The 21,415-nt window shown below is 37.6% G+C and overlaps 5 protein-coding genes across 5 annotated transcripts; 4 read left to right on the top strand and 1 right to left on the bottom strand.

Moving 5' to 3' along the window:
* The first annotated feature begins 671 nt into the window (after window positions 1-671).
* LOC121993161 lies at window positions 672-4,321 on the top strand. Its single transcript, XM_042547845.1, has 4 exons — window positions 672-1,493; window positions 2,252-2,400; window positions 2,597-2,761; window positions 2,839-4,321. The coding sequence occupies exons 2-4, from the start codon at window positions 2,259-2,261 to the stop codon at window positions 4,167-4,169; spliced, it is 1,638 nt and encodes a 545-aa protein (XP_042403779.1). The 5' UTR covers window positions 672-1,493; window positions 2,252-2,258; the 3' UTR covers window positions 4,170-4,321.
* Window positions 4,322-4,745: 424 nt separating this feature from the next.
* Window positions 4,746-7,023, top strand: LOC121993160. Its single transcript, XM_042547844.1, has 2 exons — window positions 4,746-4,898; window positions 5,877-7,023. Exon 2 carries the CDS (start codon window positions 5,973-5,975, stop codon window positions 6,756-6,758), a length of 786 nt encoding a protein of 261 aa, XP_042403778.1. The 5' UTR covers window positions 4,746-4,898; window positions 5,877-5,972; the 3' UTR covers window positions 6,759-7,023.
* Window positions 7,024-7,684: 661 nt separating this feature from the next.
* On the bottom strand, window positions 7,685-9,392 carry LOC121990413 (binding partner of ACD11 1-like). The gene is made up of 3 exons (XM_042544545.1): window positions 9,295-9,392; window positions 9,098-9,178; window positions 7,685-8,405 (listed from the first exon to the last, which is right to left on the bottom strand). The coding sequence occupies exons 1-3, from the start codon at window positions 9,358-9,360 to the stop codon at window positions 7,875-7,877; spliced, it is 678 nt and encodes a 225-aa protein (XP_042400479.1). The 5' UTR covers window positions 9,361-9,392; the 3' UTR covers window positions 7,685-7,874.
* A 2,828-nt stretch (window positions 9,393-12,220) lies between these two features.
* LOC121991238 lies at window positions 12,221-14,645 on the top strand. The gene is made up of 6 exons (XM_042545248.1): window positions 12,221-12,436; window positions 12,721-12,876; window positions 12,958-13,080; window positions 13,167-13,304; window positions 14,119-14,286; window positions 14,382-14,645. Exons 1-6 carry the CDS (start codon window positions 12,221-12,223, stop codon window positions 14,643-14,645), a joined length of 1,065 nt encoding a protein of 354 aa, XP_042401182.1.
* A 328-nt stretch (window positions 14,646-14,973) lies between these two features.
* Window positions 14,974-20,091, top strand: LOC121993159 (U-box domain-containing protein 63-like). Its single transcript, XM_042547843.1, has 8 exons — window positions 14,974-15,570; window positions 15,654-15,930; window positions 16,398-16,479; window positions 17,866-17,923; window positions 19,004-19,092; window positions 19,199-19,294; window positions 19,374-19,444; window positions 19,780-20,091. The coding sequence occupies exons 1-8, from the start codon at window positions 15,126-15,128 to the stop codon at window positions 19,904-19,906; spliced, it is 1,245 nt and encodes a 414-aa protein (XP_042403777.1). The 5' UTR covers window positions 14,974-15,125; the 3' UTR covers window positions 19,907-20,091.
* Window positions 20,092-21,415: the final 1,324 nt, after the last annotated feature.

Below are 21,415 nucleotides of genomic sequence, written 5' to 3'. Positions count from 1 at the left end.
CTACTGCATTTAAAATAAAAATTTCAAATCTCATCTACTTTTAACTTTTTTCGTTTATCTTTTTCGATTCATAATCTGTAGCCTTGCCCAGGACGAGGACCAAATTGTAATTTGGAGAAATCAGGAGGAAATCAGTATAAGAGTCGCTCCTCGCCGCTACTGCTAACTTTATTTTTTATCCTTTTCCATCTTTTCTAAGATCCTCATGTATATTTACCCATTCTTTACCGCCAATAGACGAGGGAATTACATGGGGCCCGTTCGTAACGACGGTGTGCCCCGATCTGGGAAGCGGCGCTTTATTGCTCTGCTCCCGACCCCGAGTGGACCCCACAAGACCAGACATTTTTCGGTCGGGTATGCGTTGGGGTACCGTTTATTGTGTGGGAAAATTTGGTGGCTGATAAATACATGTAGTCAACTCGCAGGTGACTAAATCATTTATTGAATAAGAAAAGAACTCTGGCAATTATTTTCTTGAAAAAATATTTGATAAATTTCATTTAATAATTATTTAAGCTACAGGATCGGGACAGCCTTCGTTTGGCTATTTACCCCTGTCATTTATAAATACACATAGAGGGTAAGGGTCTTTTGGTAAATTCAAATGGCTTAAGTGAGTAGAGTCCACATCACCCGACACGAAAAATGTTATTATTTATCTAATTATCGAATTAAGAAAAAGGCGAACGCGGACTTTTGCTCTCTTTCGTTCTTTTTTTACCTTCCAAATTTCACAGATTTTGTTCACGATCGGCCTTCGATCTTCCCTCGAATCCCATAATTGTCGCCCAATTCGGTCTTCCCTTGTTTCTCTCTCTCGATTGGTACCGATTTCGTCCTCTTTCGAAACCAACGATCATTTCTAGGGTTTGCGTCTCCTTCCGCTCGACGGGTCTCGATTTTTCCTCGATCTTTGAATCGGTTTCGTTAATTAGGCTGTTTGAGTTGGTTTCTATGTTTGCCCCATACTGATTTTTGACGATAGGTTCTTTGGTCGGTAAGATCTTATCTATGCTTGTCACTTCTAGGGTTTGGGTTCCCATTCGTTAATCAGGTCTCGTATCCTTCTCGATCTCGAATCGGTTTCGTCAATAGGTTTCTCGAATAGGTCTCTATCATTGCCCTAAATTGATTCTTCCTGAAGAATTGTTTGACGGTAAGATCTAAATCTAGGGTTAGAGTTTTTTCAGACGTTCTTATATTTTTTACTCTTTTCCCTTGAGTTTTTATATAAATTAATCTTTTTTTGAATTTGAACGTTTCCCTCTCGTGCCTCAATCTTATTCTCACAGCAGAGGATCTCGGCCAGGTCTCTTCTTCTCGGGAAATTTCCTCATTTGACTCTTTTCTTTGGTCAAATCCCATTCTTCTCAGCTCGTTTGTCTGTTGAAACATTTCCTCATTTTTATCATAATTCTTCTATCAGTCTAATTGTATTTGTATATTCCACTTCAAGTGAGCGAGCTCTTTTGCTGGATTTCTCATTAAAGGTATGTAAAGCCGCAAATGTGCCTGTCTTCGTCTATGTTTTCATCTGTTTTCTTGGAAAATGTAAGATTACAGATTGTATTATTTGATGTTTAGTTCTGTGACATAGCTCTATGCTTATGTCAATGGCAATGCATTAGTTAAACCGAAGACATGATGTGTCTTGTTATTGTCCTTAACTGTTTACATTCTTGTGATCAGTTTGCATCAGTAAAAGCAAGATCATTACTAGTTGTTTGATTCAGATTCCAAACTAAAAATAGCTTTTGGGGAAGACTTTCGAAGGAAATAGTGGGTGATCTAACATTACAATAGGCTATGGTGGTTTGTTATTTTTATACTTTTGGAACAGTAACTTCATGAAAAATATAAAAGTTTTTAGTGTGACAGGCAAAGTTATTAATAATACTGTTGCTTCAAGGAATCTATTGTTCGTATAAGATCTTGTATGCTCATTTGAGCTTGGGAGCACACTGTCTTCAATGATAAACGTGCTAGAGTTGAGGTTTCTGTCCTAGTTGATTTGGGATGATACTGAAATTCCTTTTCTTACAAACATTTTTAGATGTTAATAGGTAGTTAAACTACCACTTATGTATGTGATTCTTCTAACTTCTTATCCCTAACAAAAACAAATATTCTCTTGTTATTTAAAAACTCTGGGCCTGAACATCAACAAACTGGATGCTTTTTTTCTTTGTTTTACAAGCCTGTGTTTTATTTTGCTGAAGCTATTTATACTTGTTTATTTGTTATACAGGATAAAGATGGTGTTCAACCATGTTGATGCATGTTTTCTCAACCAATTTGCTCATGTAGATGGAAGACATCTTTCTTGTGATAATCAAATCACACAACCTTTTGAACATTCTCTGTATGGGGTTGCGGCTTCTGAGGAACTTGCTTCAGGTAGTTTTAGCTGGTATTTAATCTAAAAATTATGTGACTTATTGGCAAAGATAGCTTTAAAACTTTTGCTTAAATCTCTGTAGATGATGAGAATGATTTCCGTATTTATTACAAATATTTTAAGAATATGACTGCCGATGATCTATGTGACAATCGTCAAAGTGGACTCAATGGCAGCCCTTGTTATGGATGACAGGCAATAATACCAGGGAAGTTGTTTTGTCTGATAAAGACAAAAGGCGTATTTCGGAGGATGAGTCTTGTTTACAAGCAAACAAGCGTTCAAAACAGGCTGATCAAGATTTGCAGTCAAGTTCTTTTGAAGAAATTTGCCCCAGTACTGCTCAGCAGCCATCTCCAGGTAGTTCGATTACTTGGTTGTTTCCATGCAAAACATGATTGAAAGAGAATATGTGATTATAATACATATCTTTTTAGGTGTTCTTGAGGACGAGAAGGATCATCAGGTGGTTGTTGGTGCTGAGGAATTTGCTACGGAAGCAAAGAGCAGTCATTGGTTTGCTCAAGATTCACCCATCAGGCCACCTTTCTGTCCGGGTTCTTCTGGATATGGCTCTCGAGCATCTGAGTTTGATCACTGCGAAGAGATATGTTTGCCTGTTTATTATGGATTCATCCGGAAGCGTGTTGCTATCGGTGGCAATCATCAAGCTGATATTCCAGTGTGGAGGCCTTATGAATTTAAGAATCAATCAAGGGATTCTGCAAACTGTGCTTCTCAATGGACCTCAGTCACAATTTCTTCATGTGATAATCTTGAAATTGTCAGCAACAAATGGCTTGGGACACGGGTAACACCTATGCCTGAATCTTCTTTGCTCGCCTCAGACGATGTAACTTTGCATCGCAAGATGGATTGTAGTTGTATAGATGATGGCTCGATCAGATGTGTGAGACAGCATGTTTCAAGAGCAAGAGAAATGATCAAACAAGATGTTGGCCTTGAAAGATTTGGAGAATTGGGTTTTGGCAATATGGGCGAGATCGTGGCTCAAAGATGGACTGAAAGGGAGGAACAACTTTTCGAAGAAATTGTGTCTTCGAATTTTGTCTCGCTGGGCAAGAACTTCTGGAATAAAATGCCTGTGTTTTTCCCCGACAAAAGTAGCAAAGAGCTAGTGAGCTACTACTTCAATGTATTCATGCTCAGAAGGCGAGCAGTCCAGAACAGGTTAGACCCACTGCACATTGACAGTGATAATGAGGAATTGCAAGAAAGTGAAGATGGTGAATTTGTATCAGAAGAAGATTCTGACGTGGAGTCGCCTGTTGCAGATGAAAGTGTTGTCGACGAAGAAGAAGAAGATCTTAATGAAATGGAAACCGTTGAGGAAATTGATGGCGCAGAGAATTGCCACAATTACGAGCTTGCTCTATATGACGACGAGAAATGTTCCTGCGGAGATGAGTCGACTCTTGTGTCTGGGACACAATTTCCTGGAAGCAAGTTGCCCTCATCTGGGGATTATGATATTCAGGACGAGTCGTGCACATCTTTTGAAGGTCAGCACAATGGGACCAGTTTCATGGACCTTCCTAGTATGGATCCATTTCCGCGAGGCAGGATCAAAGATGACGATATGAACTTGATCTACAAAAATGACCAGAACGATGGGTTCTTGGATGAGCATTGTAACCTTCAAGCTTGGGATATGAGCTATAGCAGTGGTGGATCAGAGAAAGATGGGCTCTTGTCGACAGTCAATGTGATAGAGGAGGTATTTGGGAAAGATGAGTGTGAGAAATGAACACTAAGGCATGTTTCTCATGGTTTAAGGCTTTAAGCCACTATAAATTAAATTAAATTCCTTGATTATAATGTAGTTGAGGAAACAGTCCAGCAATGATAAGCAGATTGAACGATCGTTCATGAACTAGTTTGATATCAGGCTTTCGATTTTATGCTTCCAAAGACAATGAACAAGTAATAAGCTTGAAATTAGCCTTAGTGAAGGTTCAAACAAAGGACTATAATATGTACAAATAAATTCACACAAATCAACCATTTATAAAAATAATATATTTTTAAAAATTAGTAAATTTCATAGCATATACTTGGATCACACTGAATTTTAAAAAAGTATTGTTATTTTTATATTATCTATTTGAATGTATTTATATTTATGATGCAATTAATACGATGACACAAGAGAATTAATTGAGAAATTGATTTATTGAAAAACATATATTGAGAATTATATAAAACGATTATTAAATGTGGTCAAGAAGCCAGCAAAATTAGCTAGACTCCAGTGATTTTTTTCAACCGTCCGATGTGTTATGAAGGGCAAAGATGAGATCGAAAGGCACAGGAAGACGACAATAAGTGCCCATTCGACGTCGTCCAAAACGATCGACGAATTTGGCGAACAGCTTGTTTTCTTCCTCAACGTCTGTAGATCTCGCCAAGAACTCCCCGCTTCCATGAAATTCTTCTTTTCATTTTCCTTTCTCCGATCCGTTTCCATGCCTTCCGGGTAAGCTCGATTTCTTTGGCATTTCTACTGCTGATCGAGGAAAAAGTTGATTTTTCTTTTTGTGCGGGAAAGGGTTGGATTTTAAGTGATGTTGGGTATTCTTTTTCGTCTTCGCCGCTTATATTTTTGTTGATTTGAGCATATAAAGAAGAAATTCGTAGTTCCTTAATCGAGTTTTATGTTTCACAATCACGCGATCTGGCGTTTGGGGATTCTAGGGTTTTTAATTTTCGACCAAACGCAGTTTGATTGCAATTCTAACTAGATTTGGTTTAATTTTTTCTCTTGTGACCGACTGTGTTTTATATACTTTATCTTTCATCTTTGTATTCTTGTGCCATTGACAAATTATTTGTGCCTTGAATTATGTTTTTGATATTCTTTGAGCTTATAAACTGGAGATCAATTCCTCTTTCCTCAAAAAAGAAAAATGGATAAAATACATGTCTGTTTTCTTTGAGAGATAACTTGAAGATTTTTTCTTCTTCTTCTTCCAAAGACATCTTTGAGCTTTGTAGGATTTTTAAAACTTCATGTTTATGCATATTTTATTTAAAAATTTCCGTTTCGAAGGATATATGAGTGCTGTTCTGGTAATTTAATTTCACTTTTCCTACTACAGAAAAAGAGTCCCTCTTCTTCGAAAGAAGAGAGCCATTGATTTGAAACTGGTTTATTTAAGTTCCGTTCTTTTTTTTTTCTTTCAAAACATCTTTAATCATCGCAGTATTGTTGAAAGTTTGTTTTGTGTAGACCTTCTTCATAATTTGTGGCATCAGGATGCATAAGTATTATTCTGGTAAACAAAAAATTAGAATTAAGTCAAAAGAATTTTTATATTGATTCTAGCAATTGCCTATGTGAAAGAGCTTTTGTTTCATCTAAAAGATCAATACATTGAATGTAATGTCCATGTTAATAAGACCAGCTTGTTTGAGATTGAATGAGAGTGGCACCTTGTTTTCCTGCATATTTCAGGACCAATTTAGAGGTTTCCAGGTATGTCTGACAACGAGTGGGTGTTTGTGATCGATTGTCCAATTTCAGTTCTTCATAAACAGTTTCAGAACTGAAATGTGGAGTTTTGTGCCCAATACCAATTCTACGAAATCAACCATGGCTAGTCTTGATTGTTCCGATGATGAGGTTTCTTCCTGCTCCAGCAAAGAAGAAGGTTTTGAGTGTCCAATTTGCTGGGAATCATTTAATATTGTTGAGAATGTGCCTTATGTCCTGTGGTGTGGGCACACACTCTGCAAAACTTGCATCCTGGGTCTTAAATGGGCTATCGTCAAGTTCCCCAACACACCAATTCAGCTACCTTTCATGATCTCCTGTCCATGGTGCAATTTCTTGTCCTTACGGTTTATGTACAAGGGCAACCTTGCATTTCCCCGCAAAAACTACTTCCTCCTTTGGATGGTTGAGAGAATGAATGGTGACAGGCGAACATCGACCATCATCAATCACGCAGAACATGATTCTCTCTTGCAGTCAGCTGGCAACCTTGCAAGATCTAGTCATGGTTCCTACCACCGGAGCCTCCAACGAACACAATCACCCATTGGAGAAAACACACACCACAGGCAAACTTCTTCAGGCCCTCCCTCTGGTAACTACTTCAACATACAGACAATACATGCTGCGCTACGCAAGGCTGTGGATCTCTTCATACGAGTAACCGCCAAGTTTCCGCTGGTGATTGTCTTCCTTCTCATTGTAGTGTATGTTATCCCTGCAAGCGCTGCCATTCTAGTGGTTTTTATCATAATCACTATCCTGTTTGCATTGCCGTCCTTTCTAATGATATACTTTGCCTACCCTGTCTTAGACTGGCTCGTCAGAGAAATTCTTGCATGATATATACATCAAAGATGTGTTCTTGACATTTGGTTTTCGAGTGATGTACTGGTCTGCATCATTGCAGTATTTGATGTGTTTCTAAAACTGCAAAAATCTTTTACCCTAGGTAATTGAAGGGATTCAGGCGGTTTGCTCTAGCATTGTTCTTGACTGAATAGGGATTTCTTACTATATGGCCTTGTTTCCATTCCTTGTACATGGATATTCAGTCTTAATGCATTCAATCTCTTAATGTATTATTAATCAGTTTTTTTTCCTTCTCTTCTGGAGTATATTTTGCATGCTGTTTGAATGAACTCTTGCAACCATGAACATGAGTTTCTGAGGTTATTCTGAAATTTGATGATGTTGTTGTTTAGTGTGCAAAAAAGGTTATAATTGGATAATTACAGAATATTAAACATGTGTATGATATTCGTAAGAAGATTGAAATAATGGTTTATTGGTTTGTAAGAATAATTATTTTATTTCCTATGAATATTTAATTTGTTTTCGACGAACTGAAATATTTATTTCTATCAAATTGAAGTCTTATCTATTTTTCACTCTTCACTTATTTAACATGTGTCGGGCTTGGCCAGTGCAGACCTATGTAGAGTTGACATGACTTAGGTTGAATCCAACACTAGTTCAATAGACTCAGAGTTTCGTGCTTAGCCAACTCAAGTTTAGCATAAAATTAAATGTTATAATAAAGAATATGAAAATTTAAAATTAAAAATTACCAAGCATCCCTAAAAGAAGTATATAGCTCAAGTTGATTAACACTGAACAATCATAATATGAGATTTTACATCATTTATTTACACTGTCATTGCATAGCTCTATGATAACAATGTAATTAGCTCCATTGGCACCGCTTATCTTAGTATAAGATTTTACATCATCTATGATCATAAGAAGTTCCCACCGATAATTGACATTTACAGTATGTTTAAAAATAAAACAAACAAACAAATATATAAACTCTGAGAGAATCAAAATAGGCCATATATGCCAACATGCCTTTGTCCTCAAAAAGCCAAAAAACAAACGTGGATGGTAATCACTGTCGCATAGATCAGCCGGTACTCAATTCACAGCAACGTGATCCATTCAAAAATGTCATGTGATTCATAGTTTCCTATCATCCATTGAAGAACTAGAGGGAACAGCCCCCACAATTACTCTCGGTGAGGAGTCATCTAGATAGAGCTTAGCAAACTCATCCACCATCTCTTGCCTCTGCATGAATTCTGCCATCTCTACCTTCTCCTTTGTCATCACACTAACATCCTCAGCCGCCTTCAGCACTCTGCCGAATGCACTTGTGACCCACGATGCACCGGTCGACACATAGGGAATGCTCATGATGGTTTGCTCAGTCGCTGCAAGGGCAGACCTTGCGATCTCGGATACTTGCAGTTGTTCATCCACCTCCCTCAACTTCCCACTGACTGCAGCTGTGCTGCTGCTGATCTTCTCGCTCAGTCCAATCCTTTGGTCGAGTGAGGTAATGGTGGATGAGAGTAATTGGTGTCGTTCGTCGAAGGATCTAGCTCTTTGCAGTGCATCCTTGCCAAGAACATAGCCCTTGGCTAGCATGGTGCTCACCACTTCCTCTGTCTTCCTGATGGATCCATCAACTGGCAATGACTTCTCTTGCTTTTTAAAATTGCAACGGCGAGTATCAAAGGAACAAAAACGGAATATTAGGCTTTGAGACATATATGGACTCAAAATTATAAACCAAAATATTGAATCCACAAACTAGCAATATTTTTCTCGTAAATATCTATTTGAAATTATTGAACAAATGTAACTAGCCTACAAGTAAAAACTGCAATACTCAAACAAATCGATCTCCCTTCTAAACATGACTACCATCTAAAATTTAACTACTATTTCAGGTTGATTGATTACATGAACTTTATGCCTTCATTAAGCTCTAAGGCTATATCAGTAGTAGTACTCAAATTAAGTAGATCATTTTTTATTCTAACAATTTATATATATATATATATATAATCTCTCTATCTATTGCACCTACTAACATGCTATGCATGTTTATTAGAAAGCTCTTGGGGGAAACTTTCAATAAAAAGGATAGCCCGGTGTCCGAAGCTCCTCTTATGCGGGATCTCGGGGAAGGATCCATTGTATACAGCCTTACCCTAGTTTTTGTAAGAGACTGTTTCCAATATTCGAATTCATGACCTTTTACTCACAAAGCAACAATTTTACCATTGCACCAAGGCTCCCCTTCTTGGGGGAAACTTTCAATGACATAAATAAATCTGTTCCGCTGAAAATTGAAGTATCAAATCATAAACATCATTGTTAACAAAGATACTCACAAAGTTTGTAGCTTCAGGAGGCAACTGGTAATTCTCAACTGGAGTAACAGTGACAACGTGATCGACAATGATCATCGATCCCTGCAATCATTTTAAAACACAATACTTTTTAATTAACAAGATTTCAACTCATTTTATATGTCACCCATTTGCTACACAGAAAAGTCACCTTTGAATTTTTCTAATTTTTAACTTACAGAAAGAAGCAATGCAGTATCCACTGCCTGAGCGTCGTTGAAAGTGACATAAGCAACCTGAGTCATTTCTGATTCACTGCCAACAGGAAAACCTTGCGGGAATCCATCAACTGCTACAGGAACTTAACACACAAGCGACTAAAAGTTACCTTCGCATTTCAACATATACAATATGCCCCGAGAAGGAAAAGAATTTTTCAATATCACTCACAGACGCAGCCAAGGGAAGGCTGCTAACTTTCACTGTTCTTACCTGTGCAAGGAGAAAGAAAAAAGTGCTTACGAGAAATGATTCAGTCAGGCATTCAGCATCTAGAAAATCTGTCAATAATGCAACCAAATTCTACAATCAAAGTTATTGAAAAAATATTGAATGGTAATAAGGTAGAGATAGCACAACAAGCCTTCTTGTGGTAGAAAAGAGAGGAAACGAATGACAGAAATCAGGAGGTGTACACAAATCAGATTAATAAAGATCTAGGATCAAACAAGAGAATGCGACACAAGAGAAATTACTTTGTTCAATGTAAGATCCTAAAGTCATAAGTTAGCAGGAGAACATCCACTGGTAATTATCAGTGGTTATTGGGATCCAAGTGAGTCTCTATTTTTGCACATTTGGTATTGCACCAATCCAAAGTCAATTTTTTAGGAAATTGAGACATGCACCATTATCAATATGGAATGCAAGATCTTTAAGGTAAACCAAATACAAGCTAGTTTAATCAATGGAAAAATAGGGGCCACCTTTTAAGTTTCATAAAAATCATCTCTAGAATTTCCACCATTGATATTTATTCATAAAGCCAACACATGCTCTATGTTGGACAATTCATACATTCCAGTAGTTTCTCTTTGAGCATGCATGACTTTTCATTGCCTAAAAGTTATTCACGCGAGTACTTTGAGAATTTGGAAGCTGTGTGAGATTCTTGATTTCCATGTATTGCCACTCGAAGATCCACCAGAGAGGAAGAATTAAAGCATAATCAAATTGAACTCCAATATGCCAAGAACAGGTCTAATAGTATTGTTTATTGTCTCTGCTGATTTGTTAAGGTTTCTTTTTTAGTTGGGGTATAATGTCCATACAAAAGGTTATTTACAGTTGATTTATGCTGTTCCTGATTGTCCAAATCATTCTCTTTCAAACTAACATTTCTGAAAAAGATCATCTACGGGTGTATCACATGGATAAAATGTTTGTATAGTATAATAAATAAAACAAACATTCTAGCCCATACATCTGGAACATCAATTGTCCAACTTGGTGTCGTCCTTGATTGTTGATCCCCTCCCATCGTCAAGTTATCCTGCTTCACTGGAATCTGCAAGCTCAATTGAATTATAATGAGGCAAAGAAGAAGAAGAAGAAGAAGAAGAAGAAGAAGACAAATCTTAACAACGACAACCATCTATTGTACTTAGAATTCACACAAAAAAAAGAGGACCTAACGCTAGATGAAGCTGTCATTATCCTTGCAAGATACAGAATAGCGTGAAGTACAGCAGAACAAGCAATAGATAAAGTATCCTAGTAAAGGGAATGAAGCAAATTTCAGACTTATGACAACAATTAATTACCCAACAAATTAAGAGTTTGTTTAATGCAGAAGTAAAAGTTCCACTTTAAAAGAAAGCACAATGCTGCTCAAAACATAGAGATGTGATTACATAGGAAGAACTAGAATCATAGTTGTATCATTTTTCACCAAAATAGAAAAGTAATCTTTTTTTATACAACCAATAAAGGACTTGTCGAGGCAAACAAAATAAAAAAAGTGCCATGGTAATCATATGGCTAGTAGAATCTCCAAAGCACACACCATGAAGCCAAAAGGGAAGAGCTCTTATTCTTCATCTCCTTGAACTGAGGAATAAAATTCCCAAATCATGAAGGATTCACTAAAAAGATTTGAAAGCAACAAACGCCACGAACTAAAATTTCTTTAAACTTTCAAAACAAGCATACCATATTCAGATCTCGATTCCCCGATTTCGCAATACATCCGAAAGCACAGAATATGTGATACTTGAGCACCAAAAGTCTAAAATGCGACCTTTTATGTTCATATCCATGTCTCCAGAATTTATGGCACGAATCGGTCTCGGAAACAAAAGACAAATTCATCATATAAACAACACTACAAATCTCGAGCTTTCAGTAATGGAGAATCAGAAATCAGTCTGATCCCCCATCAAAATTAGGGCAAAAGGCGATCCACAAACTCAGAACCGGAATCCGTGAATTTGATTAAAACTATGCGAGAAATGGTTTGAACTCGCCATCACAAGCAACCCCAAGAGGATCAAATCGAAACGAGCAACAAATGTAATGAGAGGTTCGATCACTCACCGACATTACGAGGAATCCTGAACGAACGGAAGGCGATCGAACGAGAAGGCGAGGAACCCGTCGAACAAAAAGGGGAGAACGAAGAGGAAGAATTCGCGGCCGCGGGAAGGTTAGCGGTTCCCATGGATTTGAGCAGCGTCTGCTTACAGATTCGTGCTAAAATAATGCTCGGAGATTAGTGTTCAAGGTACACTGTAAGAGTCGTGTTCCCGGAGCGCTTCGAGATTCGTGCGCTCAATTAGTTAGAAATCATCTTACTATTTATTAATCAGGTATTTTATTTTAAATATTTTTACCCATTTAATATATATATACATATATATGTGTGTGAAAATAATAATAATAATAATAATAACTAAAGATCCACATAAATAGCTAGTTCGATGGTGTCCATTTTTATCCTTGAGGTTAGTTATTGGTGGTCGGACAGTTACGGTTTGCTATGAAGTCGCATTTTTAGATTTCCTTTTCCTTTTTTTTTAAAAATAATTTATTTATTTCCTCTTACAATTATTTATTTGCAAATTCAATTATTTCACTGTTGACCGGAGGCAGAGATCGCCGGGAAAGATGGCCTACCGAAGGAGACACAGCACGGCGCGCTCCGCCACCTTCGAGGACTACCGCTCCTTTTCCTGCGTCGACGACGAAGGTGACTCCTCCCACTCCCTCGCCACCAAGGCCATCCGTGCCTCCGCCGCCCACCGGGACTCCTCCCTCTCCTCCGCTTACGACGGTGCTGACGTCCCCTCTGCCCCCGCCGATCGCCGGAGCTTCCATAAACAGGTCAAGTTTTCATCATTTGTTTCAATTTACGCTTCAGATCTTAATTTGAGATGTTCTTCAATTGGAAGCCCAATTTGCATCATCGTTTGCTAATCTCTTTGTTAATTGCAGAATTAAGAAAAAGAGTTAACTTTTTGATGGATCCCTAAAACAATAATTGATGCAACTCCGACTGTTCTTATCATTGATCTGTTTTATGGACATTGATTGCATTTGAGTTGAATTTGATAGCTTCCTTATCCGTTCATTAATGGACATTGAATATTGAGACTCGATCGATGTAGGGCTCGAATGTCTACGAGTACTCAACGACGACGAGGAAGAACATAACCGGCAGGCAGAGATTTTGGGAGGTTTTGGCTAAGAAAGCTAAAGCTATTCTGGAAGATGAGGAGCAGCCTGAAGATCATTCCCAGAAGCTCAATTCGAAAGATGAACAGGTTGAGTTTTGTTTCAGAATGAAACATGTTCTTGCCTTTCCGTATAAGCTCATGATTTTTTTTTTTTTTTGGGTGTTTTAGGTTCGAACAAAGTGTTCTAATGAGAAAAACCAGAAGACCGATCAGAGTCCTGCGATCCAGAAGGATGCAATTGTTTCTTCTCTGACGAAGGAATCCAGTGGCACCCTCAAACATGCATCGAAAGTAATGTTCTTGCAGATCTTTCAACACTTCAAACTCTTATAAAAAATGAAGAAGAAAACTTCAAATTTATCTCGACTCTTTTGCAGGAAGGGATTCCGGCGATCGAAGCGACTAAGAAGCTGCAAATCAAGAACCCCGAAAGTTCAGATTCTGCAACCGAAGCCGTGGACGATTTCACTCAGTTTCAGATTGAGTATGAGAACAAACTAAAGGCTTCTCAGAAGGTGACTGACTTATGTTTGTTCGTAATTCGTTTATAGCGAGAAGATTATAAACTTGGGCAAAATTAACGAAGGCTTCAATTGTTTTTTTTTTCAAAATGGTCAAAGGGCACCTCATTTTTTTTTAATGAAAAGAACATTCTACCATATAAAATTACATAATTATCCTTTCATACTCTTCTTGTTAGAACCATGTTAGGTACATTATAGCAATTATAAAATAGTAAATATGACACATGTTATAGCAGTTATCGTTTCGTAGTTGTTACAGCAACAACAGTTGTAACTTATAGTTGTAGGAGATATAGTTTCGTAATTGTTACAACTACAATAATTATAATTATGGGTTTACAATTATTACAATATAAAAAATAATCTTAATAAAAAAGATTAAAATTCTTCATAGTCTCCGAAAAAACTTTAAATGATATTTTTTTAGGTCTAAGACTGAGCTATTACGGATACAACCGGTAACAAATATAGAGGAACAAACTTCTTTGATTTGATATATTATGTGTTCAATGATTCAATTTAGTTATTACAGCTGTAGCAACTATAAAACCTACTACAATTATGTTGCAGTTCAATTGTAATAACTACTAAATTGTTACAATTGTGTCATAACTACGAAAATATAGTCACTATAAAAGTATAGTAGCTAACAAGAAATATGGACAAAGATAATAGTGAGAATAGCATGGTGAAAGGTGAGATAGTTGAGTAATTATACATTAAATGAGATGCAATTTTTTTTTTTGATTAAAAAAAATTGAGATGATTGCAAACCTATAAATTTTAAGTTTGTTCATTCTTTCAGGTTGCAAACGCCATAGCTGCCAAGGCAAAGCTTCTCCTGAGGGAGCTGAAGACGGTGAAGGCCGACTTCGCCTTCGCGAAGGAACGGTGCGCTCAGCTCGAAGAGGAGAACAAGGCCCTGCGAGAGAACCGCCAGAAGGGGGAAAACCCAGCGGACGACGACGAACTGGTCTGTTAAACTATGTCTTAATCTTTAGTGGGCGAGCGAATCATCTTTTTACCACCGTGCATACTTGACTCGATATATCGGCAATGGCCATGCAGATACGCCATCAACTGGAGACTTTGCTCGAAGAGAAAGCTCGCTTGGCACGAGAGAACTCGGTGTACGCGAGCGAGAACCGGTTCCTGCACGAGATCATCGAGTACCATCAGCTCACAATGCAGGACGTGGTCTACTTAGACGAAGGCATCGAGGAGATGACAGAGGTCTATCCCATCAGCCAGATGTCGTCGGTCCTCCCTCGAAGCTCAAGCGTCAGCATGGACAAGGAGGCGCTGAGCCCTTCGTCGTCTCCTAAGATATGATCGATCGAGCCAGGTTCCGTGCATGATGCAACCGCAGCCAGCCATGTCCTGGTGCAACTCCCATCTTAATCTGCTTTCCTAAGTAATTAGGCGCCTAGTAAGACTTAATTTATAGTGTTTCTTGTCGTTATGAAGATCATAACCCAATTTCGTTTGTGATTTATTGTGTTCATGGCTGACGATTTTTTTATATTATTGTAATAAGGTATATCATTTTTTTTTGTTATAAATTGAGCAGAAATTTATCTTAATTTTAATTTAGGTGAATTTTTAATACTATGAATAATCATCACACACACAAAAAAAAAAAAAATTGCAAAAAAAAAAAGCAAGAGAGAGAGAGGGGGGCAAATTGCCGTTTTCCCCCCAAATCAAAATTAATCGTAGCAAATCCCTCCTTCCTCGTCCCCAAATCGCAGCTCCGCATCATGTCGGCGGCAATTCGCCGACGGACCCTTTGACTAGGGTTTCGCCTCCGCCATGGCTTCGGAGAATGGCCTCTCTCCCAGACTGGCGGCGTTCCAAGGCGATTCGTTTCCATTCTCCTGTGTTGACGGCGAGCGCTCCAGCCAAGGGAAAGTAAGGCCTGCTGGGTTTGCAGCCGTCGGAGGCGACAAGATATTTTCTGGCGAACGGGAAGGCCGATTCCTCAGTGACCTCCACCGCCGCCGTGCCCAGACCCAGGGCTGGGGCGGATTCATGGACGGCGGCTCTCACTCTGGGGATGGGCCCAACGACGACGAGGAGGAGGAGGAGGATGCAGAAGGAAACGAAGAGGACGAGGATGTTGACGACGGAGATGGGCTGGTTTCCTTGGAGGAAGGTAACAATAAGATTAACTACAACAGCAGTGGTAGCGTACAGAGCAGTTCGGATAAAATCTGCGACGAGCGAACGATTTCGCAGGAGCACCATTCATCTTTCGGTAAAGCACAAAGAAAAAAATCCCATCTTTTTCTTGAATTTCTGTTATTTCCTCCTCTTGATAGCGAATCAATTGAGTTCTAGGATCGGGCAGAGGTGTCTTGCTGAAAGATGGAAATGTAGGAAGAGGATGCCTAGAGGATCAATCCTACGAAGTGAGCAGGATGGATGCTTGTCACAATGCGGTTGCCGTCATGGAAACTGAACCATACTATGCACATGCTTTGCCTGGAACGGATGGTTTATCCCATCATAAGGAAGACAGAGGGGAGAATGGATGTGGGTTCAATGGTAGAAAGGAGGCTGGACTAACGACTGGTTATTGGGAGACGTTGAGGACACAACTATCAGATCCTACAACGTGAGTTTATATAATATTATTGATGAAAGGCCATTTTTACAGTACTTGATCTCCAAATGATCAATATAATCTAACTAAGAATATTTATGCAATATAAACAAGTTCAACTAACACACTGCTTTAGTATTTGCTACTATATTAATATGTTTTGGAGATTTGATCTGCTACCATTTATATCCCTACTGAGCCAACAAGTGAACATCTTTTGGGAAATTGGTCTTAGATCTTTAATATCTTTGCCTTTCAGATATTAGGTCCTAGTTTACTACTTTACTTATAGATTGTATTCTGCCAAAATCTTTAGAAGTTCATTTGTTTAGGTGGCATTAGAATGTGCTCGATTAGTATCATACTTCTTAAAGCTGCTTGAGTTATTTGATTGTGCATCAGATAGACTTATCCAGGCTCCTGAGGAATATTTTTGTTTTTTTTATTTATGTATGTGCGATTAACTTTTTTTCTTTCAGCGGAGCCCTTATGGATGATGCGATGATACTGTCATGTGGACATTCTTTTGGAAATAGTGGAATGCAGCGTGTTTATAAAATGGTAAGTTATGACCAGTTCTTATGCTATTTCTCCATTTAATTATTGATAGTGTGAATCTTTTTCTTTGTCAACCTTTTATTAACTGCTATTATGCTCAGGCCTGAATAGCAACTTCACTGAGAATATATAAATTATATGATTGTATGTGTGATCTCTAAAGAACAAGAGGAAGATGACAACACATTTTTAATGGTTATGTACTTCTGTTACCTAGACTTGGCATGGATACCTGACAGAATGAGTAGCGTTTAACACCATTTTCTAGAATTGGGGAGATAGGAACTTGACAAAAGGTGTTCAAATTTTGAACAAGGATATGAGGATACAACAAAGATTTAAATTTTACTATAATGTTATAGTACTCTTTTGTTCAGGCCTTAAAATGTAAGGATAAAAGGCTTAGAATATTGTAGTCTTGATCGTGATTTGGACAATAGGACAGTGCAATTCTACAATCTAGATCACCTTAGGTGATCCAACTTCCATAGACTTATGTGTGTGAATGAATTAGATGGCCATTCAGACCATTGAATCTCTAGGATTAATGATCCAATGAATTTCAATTCAAAAACATGAGCGCATGCATGTGTACGTGCACACATACATCATGTTATGGTGAAAACATTCCAATTTTACCTAAATGGACTATCCCAAGGGACCCATTTAGGAAATTCTTTGCGGATAGGATCAAACTCACACCTATGATCATCCTCAACTTACCTTTTGAATTGGTTCAAACCCTAAATTATAACTTTCCAAGATTGAGAAGTTTGAATAATAGAGATTCAGTAGCACAAGGTACTTAGTCAGTGGTTGATGCATGAATTTAGCAGGTTCTTTTGGAGGGATGATAGCATCGTTCAGAGAGTAATCATGCTGTGAGATTGAGTTAATGATTCCTGGCTTATTGGGCCATAAATCAGTGTTAATACCTGAAGATTCAAGTCTCTTGAACTTGGTCTGTGTTGTTTGATTTTTGCTAGTTCAGCTGCTGAGTCATCAAGACATATGCATACATATATAAAACAGCGTGATAAACATCTTATAAAGGCCTTATGGTGATCACAATGGGTAACTTTATGAATACATATGTCTACAAGTTATCAACAAATTTATATAACACGAACAATAATATCACAATTCTTTTTGAACTCCAAATTTTTTTAATTTCTTTGCTCAAATTAGTTGAGCTATTGGGTATTTGGCATATTCTGTTGCTTATTTTTATATATAACTAATTCAATCGGAAATTGTACTTGTATGCTGCACCAGTTTGTCCTGATATAGCTTGCCCTAAGAGGTATTTCTAGATAATTGAGTTTACACTGTTTCTTGGGTGAAAATGATGTAAATTTATAATTAAACTTTTTTTGCTTCTCCATGCAGAAAGCTTGTATTACTTGTTCTCAGCCTGTATCAGACTACTCAGTTCGACCGAATTTGAGTAAGATTTCATTGTTCCTTTCAATGTATCAAAAAATATTAACTAAAATGGCTGCTGTTTATTGTTCTCCCTCTGTAGCATTGCCTGTTGATAAATTTCTTTTACGTGTTCACCTGTACTGTCATCTCTTATATTTCCTTTATGGCATTTCCTGTAATTCACATAAATTGTATATGATTGCCCTTTGCTTACAGCAATGTGGATATTTCACATGTAAATGCTTGTGATTATGTATAATTATTGTGATTCCAAGGGGTTGTTGTATTTGGGAGGTCAGAAAGCAGAAACACTTGGCTCACTGCCTATATCGTCTCTTTTAAATTGTGCAAACAAAGTTTGTATCTGTTTGATCGAAAACATGGAATTGACTTCAAATTAATTCAAAACTTTTTATGAGTACTTGCACTATCTTGCTCAAGTCCTGTAGGTTTTATGGCATGGCTCAGGCAAGTTGAGGTATTGCTAAGGTGATTCCAATTATCCTAGGTGTATGTCTTTTTCTTAATACCACCTAGGCAATAGCTTCATTGTGACTAATTGCATGGCTATAGTGCAAAATTGCATTTTTGGCTATCCATTTAGGATTTCCTATGATGCATTTAGAAAATAAATGGAAATGTCTATTTGAATTTACTATGGTTTGTTGTACTATAGTTTGCATGTTAGAAATATCCAATAACTATCTCTTTTCTCTGGTATGATGATTCTGTATTGGTAATTAGTCGTATAGTATATTACTCATATTCCTCTAGTTTGTAGCTAAGGATATCAGAGTTGATTGAATCAGTAGATTAGTTTGATTTAGCAAGCGAGCTAAGATTAAATTAACATGATACTGCTTATGTGACACTGTGAAACAATTGCTAGGGTATTTATTGTGTAAATCTGATCTGGTGAGTGCAAGGGCATCCAAACATGTCAGCTACTTGCTGCAGTTTTTATTGAGTGCTGCTAGTAAACCATGATCCTTTTGATTATGCTTGTTTATTTTTTTTACCAGACAACTCTATGAGTTAGCTCATGCTACTTCTTGCTACTAGGAGCAACATTCTATCTCACATTTCACATCTCTCTCATCAGCTCTTCGTGCTGCTGTCCAGGCATTCCGTCGTGAAGAGGAGTTGCATTTGTTAAAAGCATCAAGAAGAAAAAGAGAGAAGTTTGAGCAGGTGGGCATTTTGATAGGGTACATTAGTGCTCTTTATGTGGATAGGTTGTATTTTGCATTATATGTGTTTTACCAGGCCTAAATCATTCCCTTTTCCCTATCTTAAGGAAAAATGCAATAACAATGATTTGTTTTCCATGGATCTTTCGCGCGGTAAAGGTGTTCAATTTCCATTCGTTGTCTCTGACAGGGTTATTATCAAGGTAAATACCAAAATGCTAAAGGATTGTTTGCCATGCTGCATTATCTGTATTTTACTGGCCTTTAAAAAAAATCATTCAGGGTAACAAGAGGACTCCACAAAGATTTGTTGGACGTGTAGCAGTTGTGACAGCACAGTGCTTAAATGGATGGTTAGTTGCTCTAGATCACGAGTCACTTTATTACAGTTTTAGATGCCAATCTACATGGTTAATTTAACAGCTGTATCTTGGGCAACTATCTCTTGGTACGAACCTGTGCTTTGGAGTCTTTCTTAACCTAACTTCTGATGGGGAAGAACTGAATAAATTGAATTAGGCCAATGAATAATAGTGTCATAATATTCCTGGATAAGTCTTAGTGCATGATGGCAGTGGTGGTATATGTATGCCTAAGCTTAACGTGAATCTTTAGATTTTTTTTTTTTTTCCATTTGTTTTCTCATTTCTCAGTAGAACAAATTCATAAGACTATTAATGCATAATAGGTACGTCGTGAAGACATTGGACAATGCAGAGAGCGTCAAGTTGCAATATCGATCATTAGAAAAGCTTATGAATGATCAAGGCACTGAGATGATACCTGACAAAACCCTAACTCCCAATTGGCTGTAAGGCATTGATGTGTACAAGAGAAATGATTTTTAATTTATCCTTTTCTGCTATTGAACTATGTTAGATATAATTCCTAGTAAGTTAAAATGCAGCTGATATGATATACAATGTTTGTATAATGTGTTCCTAGTAATTTGGACAAACAATATTCCTAGTAAGTTAACATGCATCTGATTCCCCCCTAACTTGGGTAAAACGAAGGTTTCTCATAGGACTACTGCAATCCTAGACGAAATCTTTTGAGATATACTTTGTCATGCAACTTTGAGTTCTAATCTTCTAGGGGAGCTTGTTATCTTGCAACTTTGTCCGAAGCACCTCTTAATTCTGTTTAAACATGAAAATGCAAGTTTTAGTAACCAACAATGCCATATGATATCTGATCTGTGCTATAGTATTTTGTTATCACTAGGTTCGTGACACTGATATATATGTGTGTGTTGTGTGTTTTCCACTGTCTCGTGATTTCAGTATTTCTAATTCGTGAATATTTACGATAATCAATTGTGGAGATGATTCAATTTGGCTAAAAGTTGACCCTCTGTGGGAGCGAAATGTCGACTTGCTTGGCATCGTGCAGCAACAATGGTATGCAGGTATGAATTTTGAACTTCTGCAAGAGCTACTAGTGTTGTTTTGCACTGATTGAACTATTTGAAGATTTTGATTGAACATCGAATATTTAATGTTCAGTTTCATAGGAGTTCGAAATGCCTTTTAGTCGGTTAAAACGTAATGGATTCCTTTATGGCTGAAGAATGACCAGATTTTGTCAAATTTGAGAGGTGTGGGTGGGCTAAGCTAATTAGGTAGTTCGAATTGATCGAGCAATTTAGGTGGGCTAGGAGAGCCGACTGGAATTTATAAACCGAGTTGACCTATAGGGGTGGCCAAGAAGGCCAGGCTGAGGTAGCCAAATGCACCCGGGGTAGAGGTGTTAAAAATGAGCTCGATCCGAATCAATTTAAAAACAAATTAAATTTGGGTTGGATTCTGATTGAAAGGTTTTCGAATTTAAAATTGTTTAGTTGGATTTGGATTAAAGGATTTTCGGATTGAAAATTTTTAGATCAAGTTCAAGTTGATCTGAATTTAAAATTTAGTAGCGTTTTTTAGGATTAAATTAAATTTTATTTTAAAGATTAAGTATATATTAAAAAAAACCTAATTTAATTCATCCGAATTGACCTCTTTAATTCGGGGTGCGTGACTTAAGGGTGTGGGGCCCACGTGATGTGGAGCTCCAGGCACCCACATGGACTTCCCCCTCAAGCACGCGCCCGAGTGCAGTGTGTCAGTATCGTTTAAATACTAACTATATATATATATGAACACATATATCCTAAACTGGGTGATTTTATTCCATAAACCAAACTAAATGGGCTACAATATTGTTGGATATTAGAGTCATTGTTATTCTATAACTCTACCTTTCTCATTCCATATAATCACAAGAAATTATTTAAATTTAATTAGCATACCACTACCTCAAACAGCCATGTTACCCAT

This window comes from Zingiber officinale, chromosome 6B (genome assembly GCF_018446385.1).
Source record: "Zingiber officinale cultivar Zhangliang chromosome 6B, Zo_v1.1, whole genome shotgun sequence".
NCBI classification, from domain to species: Eukaryota; Viridiplantae; Streptophyta; class Magnoliopsida; order Zingiberales; family Zingiberaceae; genus Zingiber; species Zingiber officinale.
Note: the sequence above shows the minus strand (reverse complement) of the source record. Positions and strands in the feature narration are given on the sequence as shown.

Coding starts and splice junctions, on each gene's coding strand:
- LOC121993159 (XM_042547843.1), top strand. CDS start 15,126: ATGGCTTCGGAGAATGGCCTCTCTCCCAGACTGGCGGCGTTCCAAGGC. Junction 17,924..19,003: donor CTCAGTTCGACCGAATTTGA/GTAAGATTTCAT, acceptor CTCTCTCATCAG/CTCTTCGTGCTGCTGTCCAG. Junction 19,445..19,779: donor GCACAGTGCTTAAATGGATG/GTTAGTTGCTCT, acceptor AATGCATAATAG/GTACGTCGTGAAGACATTGG.
- LOC121990413 (XM_042544545.1), bottom strand. CDS start 9,360: ATGACTCAGGTTGCTTATGTCACTTTCAACGACGCTCAGGCAGTGGAT. Junction 9,179..9,294: donor ATACTGCATTGCTTCTTTCT/GTAAGTTAAAAA, acceptor AAATGATTGCAG/GGATCGATGATCATTGTCGA. Junction 8,406..9,097: donor CTCCTGAAGCTACAAACTTT/GTGAGTATCTTT, acceptor AATTTTAAAAAG/CAAGAGAAGTCATTGCCAGT.
- LOC121993161 (XM_042547845.1), top strand. CDS start 2,259: ATGGTGTTCAACCATGTTGATGCATGTTTTCTCAACCAATTTGCTCAT. Junction 2,401..2,596: donor TTCTGAGGAACTTGCTTCAG/GTAGTTTTAGCT, acceptor TATGGATGACAG/GCAATAATACCAGGGAAGTT. Junction 2,762..2,838: donor TGCTCAGCAGCCATCTCCAG/GTAGTTCGATTA, acceptor ATATCTTTTTAG/GTGTTCTTGAGGACGAGAAG.
- LOC121993160 (XM_042547844.1), top strand. CDS start 5,973: ATGTGGAGTTTTGTGCCCAATACCAATTCTACGAAATCAACCATGGCT.
- LOC121991238 (XM_042545248.1), top strand. CDS start 12,221: ATGGCCTACCGAAGGAGACACAGCACGGCGCGCTCCGCCACCTTCGAG. Junction 12,437..12,720: donor GCCGGAGCTTCCATAAACAG/GTCAAGTTTTCA, acceptor CGATCGATGTAG/GGCTCGAATGTCTACGAGTA. Junction 13,305..14,118: donor AACTAAAGGCTTCTCAGAAG/GTGACTGACTTA, acceptor TCATTCTTTCAG/GTTGCAAACGCCATAGCTGC.